Source organism: Hipposideros armiger, unplaced genomic scaffold, assembly GCF_001890085.2.
Source record: "Hipposideros armiger isolate ML-2016 unplaced genomic scaffold, ASM189008v1 scaffold_311, whole genome shotgun sequence".
Taxonomy (NCBI): Eukaryota; Metazoa; Chordata; class Mammalia; order Chiroptera; family Hipposideridae; genus Hipposideros; species Hipposideros armiger.
The window spans coordinates 531,832-550,263 of NW_017731661.1; the positions used below are offsets into that span (position 1 = coordinate 531,832).

The 18,432-nt window shown below is 45.0% G+C and overlaps 1 protein-coding gene across 1 annotated transcript in view; it reads right to left on the bottom strand.

The window, feature by feature from the left end:
* ABLIM1 (actin binding LIM protein 1) overlaps window positions 1-18,432 on the bottom strand; it is a 181,132-nt gene that overhangs the window by 88,052 nt on the left and 74,648 nt on the right. Inside the window, exons 5-6 of the mRNA XM_019660091.1 lie at window positions 8,310-8,436; window positions 7,467-7,560 (exon numbers count right to left, since the gene is read on the bottom strand). Of these exons, the coding sequence (XP_019515636.1) occupies window positions 7,467-7,560; window positions 8,310-8,436 (221 nt within the window). The remainder of the gene's footprint in view (window positions 1-7,466; window positions 7,561-8,309; window positions 8,437-18,432) is intronic.

Genomic DNA, 18,432 nt, shown 5'->3' on the forward strand with positions numbered 1-18,432 from the left:
GCCGCTCACTGCGGCTGCTGGCCGCTCACGTTGGCTGCTGGCTACACACGGTAGCCCATGGCAACCCACTGCCACAGGGACTGCAGCCTACGCTGTCACCGGCGACTCCCAGCAGCCCAGCTCCAGGTTGAGCTGTTGTTCAGCATCTCAGCTGTGGAGGGCAGTGTCATTGGCCCTCATATGTGGGATCCGAACCGGGGCCCTCTGGCATCCCAAGCGAGTTCTTAACCATCGCGCCACTCGGCCGGCCCTAAACTACTATTTTAAATTAGGAAGGGTAACTGGTATCACTATATTGGTCCTGTTTCACAAAATCTTTTTGACTATCCACTGGGCTGGGGAGAGTCCTAGGCTAGAGCTTCGTGAAGAAAGTGTGCTCCTTACCCTGCGACAGCATCATCCATCTACAATATCCTCTAAGGACCACGCCAGGTACCCTTGTGAAGCCCACAGCTGATTGAGGGAGATAAGACAGTATGAGGCATGACTGCGTGGGAATACACCAGACTCTGCGAGCAGTGTCACTGGTAAAAAGTAAACCAAACAAGCAGCAAATATTTATTGTCCTGAAAAGAGATATAACAGGGCCAGTAAGGAGATGGACTTTCTCATGTCCCCAGGAATGGGAAATTTTGGTCCTTCAGGAAGCTATTTTGGGAGGCAATTAGTTGTTTTCAGCAATGATTACTGCCAGGTAGATCATGAAGTAGTGTGTAAGTGTATGAGAGCAAGAGTGTGTGTGTCTATCTTCTGAGAACTGAGACATCTGACTTTTCTCATCATGGTTCTAGCATTAGTTAGACCCCACATCTCTGGCTCTCCATAGCCTCATCCGTAAGTGAGGTCGGTAGTAATGGCCTTGACCACTGTACAGGTCTAAGGTGCAAATTAAATATTTATGAGATCATTTGAAAATGTTAAAAATATTATACAGGAGCAGATTTAGCTGTTCACTGTCCACTGGGACACAGACCATCTCAACCAGTATTACTAAGATTGCTTGATTCTTTTCTCTTCCCTGATCGCCCAAAATATTTGGGTCCACAGTTAAGTGGAAGAAGGCATGAATTCCTCTGAGCAGTGAGAGTCAGAAGAATGCAATTTGTTTTCTGCATGAACATGAGTTATTATTCTTGCTTTGCATGCACATGATACCCACAAAACCAGAAAGTGGAGAGTTAGCAGTTCAACCAATCGCTTGCAAATTATATCTTTGATGGTGACAGAAAGATTATACGCCATGCAAATGCCTTGGGATAACCTGTGCTTCCTCTCACTGGATAAAACACATTTGCCCAGAACAAGACCTACTTGCTGCTTATGGCTATTACAGCATAACATGCTGAAAATACTGACAGCAAAAAGAAGGAAGGGAACAGGACCGCCGATTCATAAGGTGAGTGAGTTTCATAACATCATCAAGATTTGTCCCTGGCCTTTATGAAAAAGCAGTTGTACTCAGAAAGTAAAACAAAACCATCGTTTGTAATCCTTCAGAGAATCAAGGAAAAGGGTTTGGCTGAATCCTGTTGTAATTCTGTTTCCTACACTGCAGGAGTTCAGTGGGAGGGGTCCAAAGCAAGTCGAAATCCTGTCTTTTTGTCCACTGATTTCAAGTTAACACATAAAGACAGGGCCGTGTTGCCCCCGCAGGTAGGAATGGAAAGGCATTAGAGGGGCTGGACGATGTGTCACGGGCTACACGGAAGGGTCTCTCTATTCCATCGTGCGCTATACGCGTTGTTACAGACACCATCACACCTCCGCCCCAGAAAGCACAGCGGCACAGTAAATATACCACATCGCATAATGATGTGTGCTGCCAGCCTTTTTGGAAAAACAGGATTGATTTCTTGGGTGTGGTGAGGTGAGGAAGAAGGGAGAGGGCAAGCCTATGAGACCCGAGCAAGCGAGAAAAGCATTCTTTCTCCTCTGTAAAAATGCAGACAGCACAACTTCCCTTTGTCTCTGAGAGGAGCTCACAGGAGGAAGGCTCCCTGTGCAGCCTGACAGGTGCCTGCCTGCTCAGGGCGGCACCGGCTGCAGTGGGCTCTCTGGGGAGCCAGCCGATGAGAACATTAGTCTTGAAGGAATCAGTGGAGTGCTGAGTAAACACAGAGCCCCTAGGGGGAAGGGAATTGTGCAAGAGAACAGCCAGACTAAGAGAAATCCGCCCTGTGTCTGCGGAGGGAACAGCCCAGGACAGGGTGGGAGGGGGGAGACACTCAGGACGCGCCGTTTTCCTTTACCCTCAAGACTTCTGCCTCCAGTTTGATATTTGATTTACTTTTCTGTGCTGCCTTCATTTTGGAAATATTTTGTGGTTTTCTTTCTTCATGAGGTGGGCAGGCAACAGTCTGTACCCAGGAAAGGAAGTTAGCTGGAGTCAAAGATCTCCTAGGACCATCCATCGAAGATGGAAGCAATTCATATCAAAGGGATGCCCTACTGACATCTGTGACCTGAGTCTGAGGTCTCAGGAGCTTCCTGTGCCATTAAGCTGCTAAAACAAAAGGGACATGGGGGAGGGGGGGAGAAAGGGAGGAGGCGAAGGTTGCTTCAGAGACGAGTTCAGAGGTGGAGAAGGAGAGAGAAAGGCTATCGGAAAACTCCCAATACCTCACACAAATTTACTCCTGGACTTCTCAATTAGGAGGCATGTTATCAAGATCTTCAGAACACTCCTGATTTTATAAGTTCATTAGCACGAGCTTTTAAAGGTGTGCCATTTATAGTAAGATCTCTCTGAAAAGAGAATCTTGTTAAAAACCAAAAGCAGGCTAATGATAAATAAAGCTTCAATTTGAGTATAAACTATATGCTGAGTGTTATATGCCGGTTTCCAAAAAATCTCTCAAGAAAGATCTGCTGGCTCTAATCCCTTAAATCTGAGACATGAGACTTATGGAATTCAGATCCTTGGAGCCAAAGAGATTTGAGAAGTCCAGTGGTCCATGGCCTGGATTTACATATATATTTTTAATGCTTGTATTAAAGGAAAAACTGAGGCTCAAAGAAGTTGTGAGAGTTACTGAGCTGGGAGTTCCAGAGCCACGAGTAGATCCCTGATTCTCTATTGTCCAGAGCCCTTTTCATCGAAACACACGAAGGCTCTCCTCCCAACCCTTCAAGCCAATGTGAAGGGTAGGGTCTATGAGTATTAAGGAATAACAGAGGGAAACAAATTTTAGATCAGGGTGAATTTCAGAGCTTACATGCCACTCCCTTTACTTGTGAAATGAAGAAAGTTTGTGAGTGGCTGAATAACCTTTCTAAAATTACTCAGGCATTGGTGACGTTAGCTGAGTCTGAAGCTTCTTGGTCACCACCCAGTCACCTTTCAGGTTCTCAAAGCTCCCTCAGGTGTCTGGTGGCATCTCAACTGAAACCACAGCCAGAGAAACGTCCTTAGGGCACCTCTGATGCTCAGTGAGGGTTCAATAAAAACCATAGTGGAGCTTCAGCCCTCACTGGGATGACACCTGTGTAAGTTACCAGGTTGACTGCAATAGGCTGAATGGTGGGCCCCCAAAAGATACATCCACATCAAATCTCTGGAACCTGGGATTGCTTGGAAAAGGGGTCTCTGCAGATGTGATTAAGCTAAGGATCTTGAGATAAGCAGATCACCCAGGAAGATCTGGGTGGGCCCTAACTGCAATGACAAGTGTCCTCAGAGAAAGGCAGAGGGAGGTTTGACAAAGAAGAGAAGACATGAAGGGAAGGCCACGTGACGTGACGACAGAGGCAGAGATTAGGGTTTTGCATCCACAGCCACCAGAAGCTGGAAGGGGCAAGGAAGGGCTCTCCACTAGAGCCTTTGGAGGGAGCATGGCCCTGCCGACACCTCGATTTTGGACTTCTGGCCTCTAGAACTATGAGAGGAGAAATTTCTACTGTTTTAGGCCAGCACTCTTATAGCAGACACAGGAAACTAATACATTTACAATCTCTATGGATAAAATAAGTCAGGGGAAAAAAAACCCCAAGGATCACAGAATGATAAGCAAAATGTGTTAAATCTATACAGGGGAATATTATTCAGCCGTAAAAAAGGAGATTCTGACACGTGATACAACATGGATGAGGCTTGAGGACACTATGCTAAGTGAAATAATCCAGTCACAAAAAGACAAATACTGTATGATTCCACTTATGTATTTAGAGTGGTGCAAGTTGTAGAGACAGAAATTCATAGGTAATTTCCAGGGGCTGGGGGGAGAGGGGAATGGGGAATTATTATTTAATGAGTATCGAGTTTCAGTTTTACAAGATGTAAAGAGTCATGGAGATGGAACAGTGGTGACAGGTGTACAGTATTATGCCTGTATTTAATACACTGAACTGTACACTTCAGATGACTAAAATGGTAAATTTTATATTATATGTATTTTACCACAGTAACAAAATACTCTAAGCAAGGATGACAGTCTTTATAATAAATCTGCAATCATGTTTCCCCACAAGGAGGTCAGAGAACGAAAGGCCTAGAGGAGGAAGGTGGACAGTGTGGAGACCAGTCCTGACTGATACTGGAAACCAAGCCAAACTGACCCCTGAGCCCCCCGTACCAGGGCGCTAACCCTGCAGGACATTTTTCTAGATCGCACACCCATCTGAGGGGGACGCCACGCCCACTGGGTGGAGCTTGAATCGACCCAGAACTCTGGTGCGAACTGCTCCCAGAAGTCCCAGCTCTGAAGGCCGTATGGAAAGCGTCCAAGCTTTCCTTCCAACTTACAAACGGCCCTCCACGAAGCCTGCAGCCAATCTGCTGAGGGGCCCTTGCGGCCACAGTGAGCACTGAAATACTCGGGCCTCTGTAGTAGGCAGATGTGTCTTCAAAACGGCATGTTCTTGGCCTTAGTTTTATTTTAGATACATTCCTTCCCACAGCTGTTGAACGAAATCTGAAGGTAATCCACCCCCCCCCAACCCCATCCCTTTGCCTCCCCGACTCATTTGGGGAACACGGTTCCATATGTGGACTGAGGAGATGGCTGTTTTGATCCGAGCCTTCTGCAAACGCGGCTGCCTCAAAGCCGGGAGCTATGTTCAGCATCTTCCCACAGCCAAACATCTGGGAAATGGTTCTGGTGCTTCCTTATTACTGTTTTAAAATAAAATTCCCCAATTGCTCCCAACTCAACTGGTTTATTTCAGTCCCACGCGGCAGTTCACACGTGGGAATGCTGCCGGGTCCCCCTCAGGCCTCCTCCTGAGTGTCCGAGGGCTCCGTGGAGGGACAAGGGACACATTCAGGGTACAGGCAGGGGAGCAGCCGTCACTGTACTTTGAGTCTTGATAGGGCAGCTGGACTTCAAGCTGCCCTTTGGATGGGTCACATCCATTTTTTCCATTCCTGGGAGGTGCTGCACCCCGGGCCAGAAGCCCAGCCTTGATGTACACTTGGCCTGACAATGGACACTTTTTTGGAAGGCCGTGAAAACGCCTCCTCCCACGCTGACGCTGACGGTGTGTGTGCAGGGTGGGGTCCTCCTCTCAGACCGCCACTGTCCGCTGTAGTCCCCTGACCGGCCTCCCTGTCCCCCCATCCCCCATCACTCCTTTTCCAGGCATTCAAAATAAATTTTTGGTGACATTCACACAACATAAAATTATCCATTTTAAAGCGAACAATTTCGTGGCATTTGGGGCATTCACAATGTGGTGCATCCCCCACCTCCACCTAGTTGCAAACCATTTTCTTCACCCCGGTTGGGTACCAATCAGCGGTCACTCCCCATTTCTCCCTCTCCGGGCAACCCCCAACCTGCTTTCCATGTCTATGGATTTACCTATTCTGCATATTTCATCTAAATGGGGTCATATAGTATGTGGCCTTTTGTGTCTGGCTTCTACTTAGCATGATGTTTTCAAGGTTCATCCACATTGTAGCATACGTCAGAATTCCTTCCTTTTAAAGGCTGAATAATATTCCAATGTCTATATACTACATTTTGTTCATCCATCCATCTGTGGACACTTGGGTTTCCACCTGGCTATTGTGAATAGAGCTGCTATGAACGTGGGTGTACACATATTTGAGTAGTCCCATCCATTCTTTATGCAACAATCTGATCCAATCACATGACACTCCTGCTTACTGTCACTTCAATGGCTTCCCACCACTCTTAGGATAAAGCGCCAATGTCCTCATGCTCTGGCGTCTCCCTCCTCCCACAGCATCCTCTCTCACACCTGCACTCCTGCCCAGCTGGCCTTTTGTTTCTTGTGCTGTGCTTGTCCTCGCCTGAGCTTCTGTATATGCCAGTCCCTCATGTTGGAACTCCCTTCCCCAGGGAAAGAGGCAACTGTACTGCCAATGCTTCCTTATCTCCCAAGTCCAAGGAGCTGCTCTAGGTCCTAGCACAGAGCCCATGCTTTGTTTGGTGGACAGAAAGGCATCACAGCTCCTGCTGGGAGATGAGGGGGTGCTATGCTGGACCTTGCTGTGGAATCCCATGGAAGCTGCCATAGGCCCCTGGGGCGGGGCTCTCGGATTTATGTCCTGTGTCTCTGAAACATGCCCTGCTGGGAAGTTTGAATGGGATTACGTGGATTCAGTGCCCTGGTGTCTGCTGAAGTGATGTGACAAGTGGTAGGACCAGTCAGTTGCCTTCCCAGCTGCTGGGTGCCCTGACTCACCTCTGCTCAGCACACATGCTCCACCCTGAAATGTGGGACGGCTCTGAGGCAATCTTCACCTTTCAGTCAGAACTGGTTAACACCCCACAGGCCTGTGGGAAGTGGGGCAGTGACTCTCTCTGAACTCTTGGCACCCCTGTAATACCACCGGTGGCCTCTAGCTCAAGAGTAGCTCCACTCAGCCCAGAGGCAGAAGCAGGTGGGGCCGCTGCTCAGAAAGCAGGAACTGAGTTCACTGGCATGAGGCAGTCGCACTTGAACTTGACAGGCTTCGCTCAGCCCGAGCCACAGGGTGTGCTGGGTCACACAGGATGTGCATTGCTCAGGGCGGGGAAGTCCACGCCTTCACCTTTCATCCACCCTTTCTTTGCTTAGCTTCAGGTCTGAGCCTCTGCTCCGAGTCTGCACACTCACACGCGCACATGCACATGCCAGAGCACACATCGTGCACATTCCCATGCGCACACGCACACACGAGTGCACATGCAGACATGTGGCTCTAACAAGCGCTTCGTTTCCTCTTTTCTGACTCCCCAAGATAAAAATGGTCTAAATAACTCTCCTTTCCACATGATAGCCCTTCTTCCTATTTTCTCCCTTCAAATTCTCCATCATTCCAATTTCCACATGAACATTTAGTAGAAACTGCCGGTGAGGACAGTAAAACACGTTAATTCTCTAAGAGATTTGTCATCTGCAAGTACTTTCCCCCATAAGTGAGAAAAAGATGGGGAAAATGGAAAGAGAGACTGTCATGTGTTTCTGGGGTCTCTGAGGAAAACGACAGTGGCTTTGAGGGGAACGCGTCTGTCACTTACCTCCAGGACCTTCCCTGTGATAAACTGGTGACAGGCTTCACATTTCACCCCAAACAGCCCCTGGTAGTCCTTTTCGCAATACGGAGCGCCATCCCTACAAGAGGAAAGAGTGTTCAGCTCCCGAGATGGGGCCCAGAGGCAAGGAAGACACCGAAGCCACATTTCTCTGAGCCCTTTTCCACAGGCTTTCTCCCTCACCCAGCCTTCACATGCCTGGAGGTCTGGTCAGACATGATCAAAACCCACGCAACCAAATGATCCCGAGAGAGCACTGTGGTTCTCCAGGCTTAACTCAAAAGGTAACCATTGAAACTGTTTTCTCCAGGCTACATAACAAAACACAAACAAAGAAAAAAACCTGTATTTCATGGACTCCAGTTATTATCCACCCCAGCGTCTGACTCTAACGTTAAGGAATCCGTCACCTGGAGGGCTGTTTTGTGCATTAGTCCTACCAGGCTCAGTGCCTACGACCCTGGGTTTTTGGGGGTTAGAAGTGGGGGGTGGGGCTTATAAATATGTGTAAGCCCTGCCTGGAAGGAGGACAAAGGTTTTACTAGTTCCAAATAGAGAAAAAAAAAACTAGTGAAAGCAAAATTATTAAATGCCTCATTGGTTACGACATACAGCATAACATTACATCAGCTCTGTTAATTGTTAAATTAGGCAAAGATTAACATTTCATTAAATTTATAGTAGGCAAACTATGGCAGAAGAATAACATTCTTTGCAAGAGTGTGATAGCCAGCAGTTCTTATTGCCCATGGGATTCATTATGTCCGATGGGTTGGGGTGTGACCCCCAGAGCAGGGCCTACGGGGAGGAGGGGCCCACTGCACTTACTTGCTGATGTACTCCCCAGTGAGGACCTTCCCGCAGGACTTGCATTTAAAGCACCCCAAGTGCCACTGCTTTTCCAGAGCCAGCAGCGCCTGCCCGTTCTTGATGTCTCTTCCGCAGCCAGCGCAATCTGGAAAGAAGCAGCACCCAGGAGTGACTACGTTGGTTTTGCTCAATACAAGCACTCAGGCCAGCTCTGAAGCCCGGCGTGCACCCATTGTCCACTCAGTAAACATTTACTGAAGCACCATTTCTGTCCCTGCACCAAATCTTTCCCAGCAGCCTCGCAGGCCCCATCCTCACACAGCATGGCAACTTCATGAGCCGTAGTGGGACCCAGGGGACGGGTGTCCTTGCTCGGTTTACTTCCTTGGGGGTTATTTAAATGCCCTCCGAGCTCCAGCTGGCCCAGAGAATATTTCATTAGTGTGCCTTAGCTGTGACTTTCAGAATGCCCTCACAGGCCTTTATTAGCTGAGGACCATGGGAGCAGCAAAGCTGGATGCCTCACTTAACACTATATGCGATTCCTGGAACGCGGCCCATGAGCCTCATTTTTGTAAACAGGATTCCACTTCCTTCTCAACCTAAACCAGACTTTCGAAGATGTGTAATCATCCATTCAACGGCTCCGAATGCCTTAGCTTTCCTGTTCTTGAATCTTCCCTAAAATTACCCAGCACAAGCCCAAATCCTATAAGCGTTCCATCCAGAGACGGCTCATAACTCCTCTGGGTTATCTCCCTTGCTGCAGCATTTAAGTAAATTTGACATCATCTTTTATTTATTTATTTATTTTAACTATAAATGTGTTTGTAGTAATCTCTAGTCAGTGGGTATCAACATACCTTTAGACCCAGCAATTTCATGTCTAAGGTTTTACTCTACAAATAAATTTGCAAAAGAGTGTGTTCCTGACGTATACATATACATTCTCTGCAGCATTTCTGTAACAACAAAACTGAATATAACCTATGCGGCTATTGATGAGGGACTAATTAGTTATAGTATACTAAAAAATGAAATACGAGGTGCTGTTAAAAAGAAAGAGGTACATTTGTGTGTGGACATGGAAAGACATCCAAAATAGAGTAAGTAAAAAGAGCAAGCTGTAGAACAGTATGCATAGCATAAGCTTACTAGAAAATAGTAAAAAAAAGAAAAAAGAAAAAAAAGGGTGTGTCTACACACATCTTATATATGAATAGAACATTTTTTTGAAAACATGAGAACTCTTATGATACTTCCCTCTGAAGAAAGACTTTACCTTTTACTTCAACATCCTCTGTTTAAATTTTTGTTTTGCATGAGAACGTAAAAAATGAGTAAGTAAATATAAAGTTAAAAATATATCTGCTATATAAGTTATGAATATTGCGTATCAGAGTTTCTTTAAGTATAGCCCATTATAAGCTGAGAGTGTATCATGTGGTCACAAAGCATTACATATATATATATTTTTTAGCTGAGCCATCCTGCCCCCTGTTGGCAGCTCAGCTCGGGCCGGGAATCGAACCAGAGACCCTGTTGCTCAGAGCTCGCACTCTTGAGCAAGCTCTTAACCAGCTGAGCCACTCGGCCGGCCTTGCATTACATATTATTTTAAAAGCTGGGATTTATATGTATCCCAGCATCTCACCAAAAATCTTATAAAGGGGATCGCACATCTAGTAGTTCACTATGAAGATAAAAATAGAAGGCAATAATATTTGTCCATAAACACAATTTTTAGAGGTTAGGAGCATAGAATGCATGTAAAATGAATAGACAGGTTTTAATCCAAGTTGAATTCAAACTTGTCTTTATTATTCTGATTAGACCATGCCCACAAGGTGGCAGTAAAGATTTAAAATAATAAGGGAGACGCTGGTTGATAGGATTTTTTTAATGTAGAAAATAAACTTCAGAGATGGCTTTTCAATCCTACAACTGAAGACAGTTGGGTTCAGAGAGGTTGGCATAGCTGTTCGAGGTCTCCCCCTGCACAGAGGTGAGGTCCATGGAGATGGAAGGCACGTGGATGGTAGGAACGCGGGCTTTGTGCACTTAGGAAGATTTGGACACCACTTTGGGCGAGTTCCCCTTTCTGAACCCTAAGTACTACGTTCCTGGGATCTTAATGCACGTATATCCCAGAGCTCTGAAAGCAGCTGAGACACAATTTAGGAGCAGTAACGACGTCTCTGGTCTTCTGCACTGACTGAGGGCTTTCAATGAACCAGGCGCTGTGTGGTTACAGAGGTGGTACCATTTATTCTTCACAGTCATTTAACCCAAGCGCTTTGCCGCCTGGAAGCCTCTGACTCACAGGTGGCATCCTGTACCTCTCAGATCCTCCGCGCTCTGCAATCTCCTTTGGAGGGCAGATGTTCGGCAACTGATTTTGATAATGGCTGACAGAAAAGTGTGCACCAAATGCGGAATGCCAAGAGCCAGCCAGCCAGTAAGGCTGGGCTGGAATGAGCTTCCACTTCCCAAGCCTTAAGACATCCATCAAGCAAGTCAACAAAGGCCACCTCCTAAAAAGTAGAACACTGGCCCACATCAGCGGATGCAAAGTGTTCTGGTGCACTCCACAGAGGCTGCCCATTCATTCTTCTCTGGACAAAACCATATTCTCCACTTAAGGCTGATGTCATGCTGAAGAAAGTGGGGAAAGACACAGACAAAAGGTTGGTGCTGGATCAGTCACCCCTCTGTGCTCACTCCAACTAAGCTCCTTTATAAAGAACAACACGTCCTACCCTTTATCTTCACAGTTTTCAGCTGTTGAGAAAATTGTTTCCACATCACAGAAGCAGCTGCTGGTAAATATAGAAAGCTGGTGATTGGCACTGGAATTATTGCCAACGTCAGGAATAGGTGACTATGGAGTGGCGTCAAGGAAATCAAACCCTCTAGCAACTAGCCAATATGCTACCAAGGACAAATAATCACCAAACGTGAGAAAAGAAAAACAACAAGAAACGTGAACACTTCATCCCTAGGCCTTTCATTCTCCACACCAGCAGCCAGGAGTAAAGCAGGGATTCAGCTGGTCATGTTTAAGCTCCATCCTAAACATGGACGCTCAGCTCCATCTCAACAAGTACACACCTGCTTCCACATGTATATCATTTTGTTCAAAGGCAATAAAGGCAATACATATCCCTGAGAACAGGGATCCTGCCTGTCTCCTTTAATATACAGGAATACCTTGGTTTGTGTGCATAATTCGTTTCAGAAACAAACTACTCGTATTGCAAGACATCGCTCATTTACCAAGTTAAAATGTATTAGAAATGTTTGCTCGTCTTGTGGAACACTCACAAACCAAGTTACTTGCAATCCAAGGTTTTACTGTCTTTTTTTTTTTTTTTTTTGCATAGGGCCATGGACACCTGGGCTTCTAAACTATTGGGTTGTCAGAAAAGTCATGACGTATTTTGTCTGTTTTTCAAAGGTCATTTATTTATATAAAGAGCAAAGATCAATCAATGATATATTGCCTGTTTTGTTCAATAACCTTTTGCCATCTTTCAGTGAGCTTTATAATTCCTCGTTCATAGAAGGACCTGTCTTTATTTGTGAAAAACTGAACAAGGTGATGATTTATGGCCTCATCTGAATTGAACCTTATACCACACAAAGAGTTTTGAGGGGAGTGAAACAAGGGGAAGTCAGACAGCGCAAGGTCAGGTGAGTATGGTAGGTGTGGCAACACATCCCATCCAAGCTCCAGTAATTTTTGATGGGTGATCAAACTTGTGTGTGGTCTCGCGTTGTTCGCGATGGAACACAACTCCTTTACAATTAACAAGCTAACGATGTTTCTGGATGATGGATTCATTCAAACTGTCCAATTGCCAACAGTACACATTTGAATTGATTGTTTGGCTCCTTAGTAGGAGCTCGAAAAACACGATACCGTTAAAATCCCACCACACTGAGAGCATAACCTTCCTCTGATGAATGTCTGCTTTCAATGTCGTTTGAGGTGAATCATCATGTTGGGACCAAGACCGTTTGCGCACCACATTGTTGTAAAAAATCCACTTCTCATCACCAGTTATCAGTCGCTTCAAAAAAGGATCGCTTTCCTCATGTTTAATGAGCATATTGCAGATGTTTATACGCGCCATCAAATGAACTTCTTTGAGTTCATGCGGAACCCAAATATCGAGGTTTCTTACGTATCCCAGCTTCTTCAGGTGGTTGTGAACGCTTGAATGATGGATGTTCAATGTTTCTGCAATCTCTCGTGTCATGTAACGTGGGTTTGACTCAATCAATGCTTTTATTTTGTCTTTATCAACCTCGGTGGGCCTCCCTGACCCGAGGAGTGTCGTTGAGATAAAAATCACCAGCACGGAATTTCACGAACCATCGTTGGCACTGATGTTCTTGTAGAGCATTGCCACCGTAAACTTTATGCAATTTTTCACAAGCTTGATGCGCGTTCTTCCCTTTATGGAGGCAAAACTGTAAAATATGGCAAAAATGCACAGTTTGGTTTTCCATTTTCAACTTGTTATAAAATCTCCAAAACTCAACCAAATCACTCAATTTTTTTTTCAGAATGAAGCTAGAACTGTCAGCTGTCAAATGACATAGCAATAACATAGATGCGAATGACTCTAGTACTTCCAAAAACGAACTAGTGCCATCTGTTGCTAGTATGTGTCACGACTTTTCTGACAACCCAATATTTAAGTTGAAGAAAGTGACAAATGGCTCTCAGGAAGGAAACCGGTGTTCCCAAGCTAAGAAAGATGTCATCACTTGGGAAGCACTTAAGGTTCTGTCAACCTGAATCCTATGTTCTCCTTGAGAACTATTTCTGCCTTCCTAGAATTTCCCATTTGGGAAGAGTAAGGGCCAAAAAGATGTCTTATTCTATGAAGATGCCACTCTGGAGAAGGCTGAGGACCTGGAGCTCTAGAAAAGGGAACTGCATAGCTACTAAATTCCCATTCTCCCTGCCTTCCCAGGCCTGCATGCTTCAATCTCACCTAGAACCAAGAATGAAGGTGAAAACTGCCATTTAGAGTGGCTACACAGGTGGGGTCAAAGCTTTCAAAATACGGAATGGGACTTTCCCTAGTGTCTTGGAATTTTTGGCTATAGTCTTAGGGCTGAAGACAGTGGTGATAAATATTCCATCTTCCAAAGACGGGTGCTAGGAATATCCTTGCCCGACTTACCAAAGGATAGTAGAATCCACCTGATGACTCGCCACCCCTATTGCCCACCTACCTCTGTAATCAGAAATTCGGAAAGGCCTAGAAGGAGTCAGCATGGAGCTGTCCACACAGCAGGAGTATGGTGGTGTTCCCTCCCCTGTGCTGGGAGAGGCATCAGGGGACCCTGAGGGAGGGGAAGACTGGCCTCCTGCTCCCTACCCAAATGTTTACTGAGTGGGGACACTCAGGCCCTAGCGCTGCCATGGGAACCAAGGGAGCTTGATGGTAGATTTTTGGGACAAACTGACTGAAGTGTCCTGGAGCTTGCAAGCATTCGTGAACAAGAAGTCTGGAGACTACTGACTTTGGAAGGTCGAGGAGGCAGAAAGCTGGCAGGCTAAGGAGAAGGCAGAGTGGGAATGGTGGGCACGTCCACCTTTTGCCTCACTGGGGATGCACTTGTGTTCTGTGGCTGGTACCCATACCCATGCATCTTGAATGAACCCACTTGGGAAAGCTGCCTGCCAAGGGTGGGGAGGCTATGAGGTGACCTTGAAGGAGCAGCTGAGGCTGGGAAGGAGGAAGGCGTTTCTACAATAGGTGAGCCAGAAATCGTTTGCTTTTGTCAAGGATCTCCAACTGTGCCTCAGCAGACAAGTTAGCTAAAAGAGAAACATGACAATGCCAGAGTTATAACACCTTGTCCCTTCTACCTCTAATCCCCCTCCCCATGACTCAGGCCCCAAAGGAGTCAAGTAGGACAGGAAGGAGGTAAAGAAGGAATGCAAGAGGCTGTGCCCACTTCCTCATTGCAGGGCTCCAATTTGGGTTGTGTCTGAGCTGGGAACAGGGTGCAGCTCTGAAATGGAAATGAGAATAAAGTTTCCAACTATTAATAGATTGGACTTTTAAGAGCTGAAAGTGACCAGGAAGCTAGGAGATCTGCGTGAGATACCATTAAGCATGGGAAAGGGCACACGGATGGAGGATAACATATGTAGCAACAGTAAAAAGTAAGATTCTTCACTGGTTTGTCCCTTGTGTGTTTTGGGTCAATCTATACACTAATTGTACACTAATTCTATCTACTAATTGTGTATAGAATAACTGCACAACTCATAGTGATCAAAGACTTTGGAGGCAAAGAGACCTGGAGTCAAGTTCCAGCTCTGACACTGAACCAAGGCACCTTGGGCAAGCAACCACTGGGCTTCAGTTTCTTCATGTGTAAAATGGGCGGGTTAACAATACCTACCTTTGGGGCTGTTGTGAGGATTGGAGAGAATACATGTAATCACTGAACAGAGTATGAAGCACACCGTAAACACTCAACTTCTGTTCTCACGGTTGTAGTAATCTCATAAAACATGCATTTCCTCCTCCCCTTCATAAATCACTACAGCCCACTGTCAGCCTCTGCGGAAGGCATGTTGGTTTGTCTGGTTCCATCATCATCATCATCATCATCCTCATATTAATTTCATTATTATTGTTATTATTCAGCTTGTACACTTTTAAAAGGCCTTGCACTTCTGTTATCTCTGTCCACTCTTAGGGCTCCTGCCAACCTAGAAGGACAATGATTATTCGCATTTTATAGATCACAGAACATTTGAGAGCCAGACAGACCTTGAAGACCATTTGACGTGAGTGCTTCATTTTACATTCAGGAAACTAAGGCCCAGAGTGGTTCCGGGCTTTGCCCAAGGCCATACAATTAAACAGTGTCCGGTTCACTGCAGAGTGAACTTTTGTTCTCAGATGCACACAAACCCAGGCCTTGACAGCTTACCAGCATCTCTGGATTTAAACCTTTAATCATGGGTTTGTTTCCCGGGTTATTGTCTTTTCTGCTGTAAATGGACAGAAACAGCCATGTTGGAACTTGGGCATTGAGGGAGAATTATCATGAAAATAATATAAATCATAATAGGGACCACAGAGAGTTTACTAATTTAACCGATGCTTTCTGAGATACTGAGATGTTATAACATGTCCATGGGGATTTTCAGTCAGTTCAGAATATTTCCTTCCTTTACGGTAAAATTTCAACAATTAAAAAAAATAATAATAATAAAATCACGTTTCAGTATTGAAATTGTTGCCCACATAGTTCCAGAAAATTCAAGCTTTCCCTGAAATCCTTTTTTTACAAAAAAAAAAAAAAGAAAGAAACTCTGTCATCAACAAAGATTAGCACGTAAGTTCATGGCTATTCACGTGGATGAAAAATAAATAGAAACAAAATCATATCAGACTTAGGTTGTTATTAATAGAAAATGAAATAAGACTTTGGAGACCCTATAAAATATTCAAGTGGCGTCCTTTTAATAGACTGTTAACAGGAGGCCCTTTATGCCTGGCCAGAACTCAAGCTAGGGAGCTTCAAGGAACACAGAAAAAAACAATTTAAGTTTCAGGGTTTGGCTAATTTGAGGTCTTGAATTTAATGGCATCGTATCTTGTCATTCAACTGTTCCTACAGGACATGGATTTCCCACTATCTTGTGTGATAAAATGGCGAAGGTACAGTGGAATGCCAGAGAATAGCTGTTCTATCGAAAAGAGAAAGGAAGGACAGAAAGAAGAGTGATCTGAACGTGGGTCAGATTCTGTTGGGTTAACAAGTTGCCTCCGATACAAGCCTTCAACACGTGACAGATCAGCCTCTGACACATGGATCTCTTCCTGGGAATAACTATTCAGAGGCACGAAGTGGCTGCCCACTTTCTACAGGACCGGGATTTCTAGTCTGCTGGGTCTAAATGTTAGTTGGAGGCTGCTGTCATGCTTGAACAGATGGCATGCACCTGTATTGCCAGCCTGACCCTTTTTTGTAGGCTTTTCAGCTTGCAACTCGTGGATTAAGAAAAAAAAAATCCAGATTTTCCGTACGTTAATTTTTATACTAGTTGGTCTACGTTTTAACATCTTTAAGGTATAAAAGTTTGGGGTGTTTGAAAACCTTTCCGTAACCAGAAAGACATCATTCTGTAGTGATAAGAATGCTGACCTAACAAGTGGATCTTGTCGAAGGCTGCCTTTCCTTCATCTTCATCTGGACTCTTCAATACTGTCAGGTTCCAACCAGAAACGTATGAGCTGACAGATGTTGACTGGCCACAGTCCATGTTTTTTTAAAAAAAGTTTAAACCAAGTCACTGAAATAAGTCCACCGCTTTCTTTTCTCGTGTGCCATGGCCAACACCCAGATGTGGGGGGTCATGATGAGAAAGGCTAGGTAGAGAGGGCGAAAAGAATGTGAAACTGCTAAGCACTTTTCAAGAGTTAATTTTAAACGGTACTTTTTAACTTCGGAAATTCTATGCTGCTATTAGCTAAAAAAGCAGTATGACACCACAAGACAAATGCTAGTGGGGAGTTGCGGTGGGGGGTCAGAACCTTCATGTAGATGCAATGTATTTGCCACTCTATGGCAAAAGGGATCTCAATACTAAAAATAGTTTATCTCTCTAATTCACTAAACATGGCCCAGAATTATTTTCAAAGGCTTATATGCTGCCTGAGTCTGGAACCTTGAACTGGACTTTCCATAGTGACCCACGTCCCTGTTGAGGTCAGTCGCTCCCTTTGCTGTCCTGATGGCCACAATGGAAACATCGCCAGCCAGAGCAGCCTCTGACCTGCTATTTTAAGGAAGGTTCTTGTTGTCTTTGGAAAACAAATACTGTACAACAAACAAGTTTTCATGGGCCATAATAGCAACGGATGACCAGCCTTCATCAGGACAGTTGAAGGCAGGCCCGGCAAGCAGCCATTTTCCAAGTCCTCCACTGGAATTCAATCTTGGGGAAAAAATAAAAAATCCTATGTTTCCTCCTTTTAAAGTGTATACCCTGTATATTTACAGAATTTGTTACTTTGGTCATAATGTTCATAAATATAGGCCGTTTACACAACTGAAACTTCAACTCTGATCTCTAAGCCAGTGCTCAGAGGGTTCTGTTTAGGAGTATTTAGGGATTCTCGAGGTCAGGACACTGTCCTTTAGCCAGTACTGGGTGTGGTTTTTGCCCTATATTCATGACCGGGATCTGAGCGGGAAATTAAAAGGAGCAGAGAATTTGCCTTTCCTCTCCATGTACTAATTATGAAGTTATTAAGCAGGAATCCCATGGCTAATGCTGCTGGGCATGAGGGTGAACATCAAAGAAATGGACTTGGTATCAGCCTAGACCCCAAAGGCGTTACAGCTGGGAGTCTGAGAATCTCTGCTAATTACCTTTGGAGGATGGCTCTGACCGGCCCACGAGCATGCCACAGCACTGAGGGCTGGACTCAGTAACTGATTCTGAGGGGCCAATGGAGGCTGAGTTTCTCATGGCCTACTTGGAGCAGGGTGGGTGACACGCGTGCCTTACACACAGTGAGGACGCCACAAATGTGAGAGTATACATGTCTGGAACAGCACATGTACTTTAAAAAGGATGCTAAAAACTGGTAAGAAGCTGAGGACTTTAATGTCTGCTTAAAGGCAATCCCACTGCCTTGCAAAAGAAACCTCTTGAACGGATGCTCTTCCATTTCCACAAACAACAAATAAAAATAACAACATACCTCAAAGAGGATACAGTCAGTAATGCTGCAATAACTATGGATAGTGCCAGGTGGGTACTAGACTGATCGGGGTGGGGGGTGGGGATCACTGCATAAATTACATAAATATAACTATGTAATTACATGTTACCACTATGTAATTTACATTACCATTATGCTGTACATCTGAATCTAATATAAAGTAATATTGAATTGTCAACTGTAACTGAGAAAAATAAATAAATAATTTAAAAAAACAATAGTAACAACACACCTGCATTTCCTGGGGAGTAATGGAAAGTCTTTAATGGGAAATAAAAAATGTTAGCATAAAACATCAATCCTATTTTGTCACCTGCTCTGATTTTCAGGTTTAAGGGCCTATCAAAGGGGGCCAGAGGGGGGGG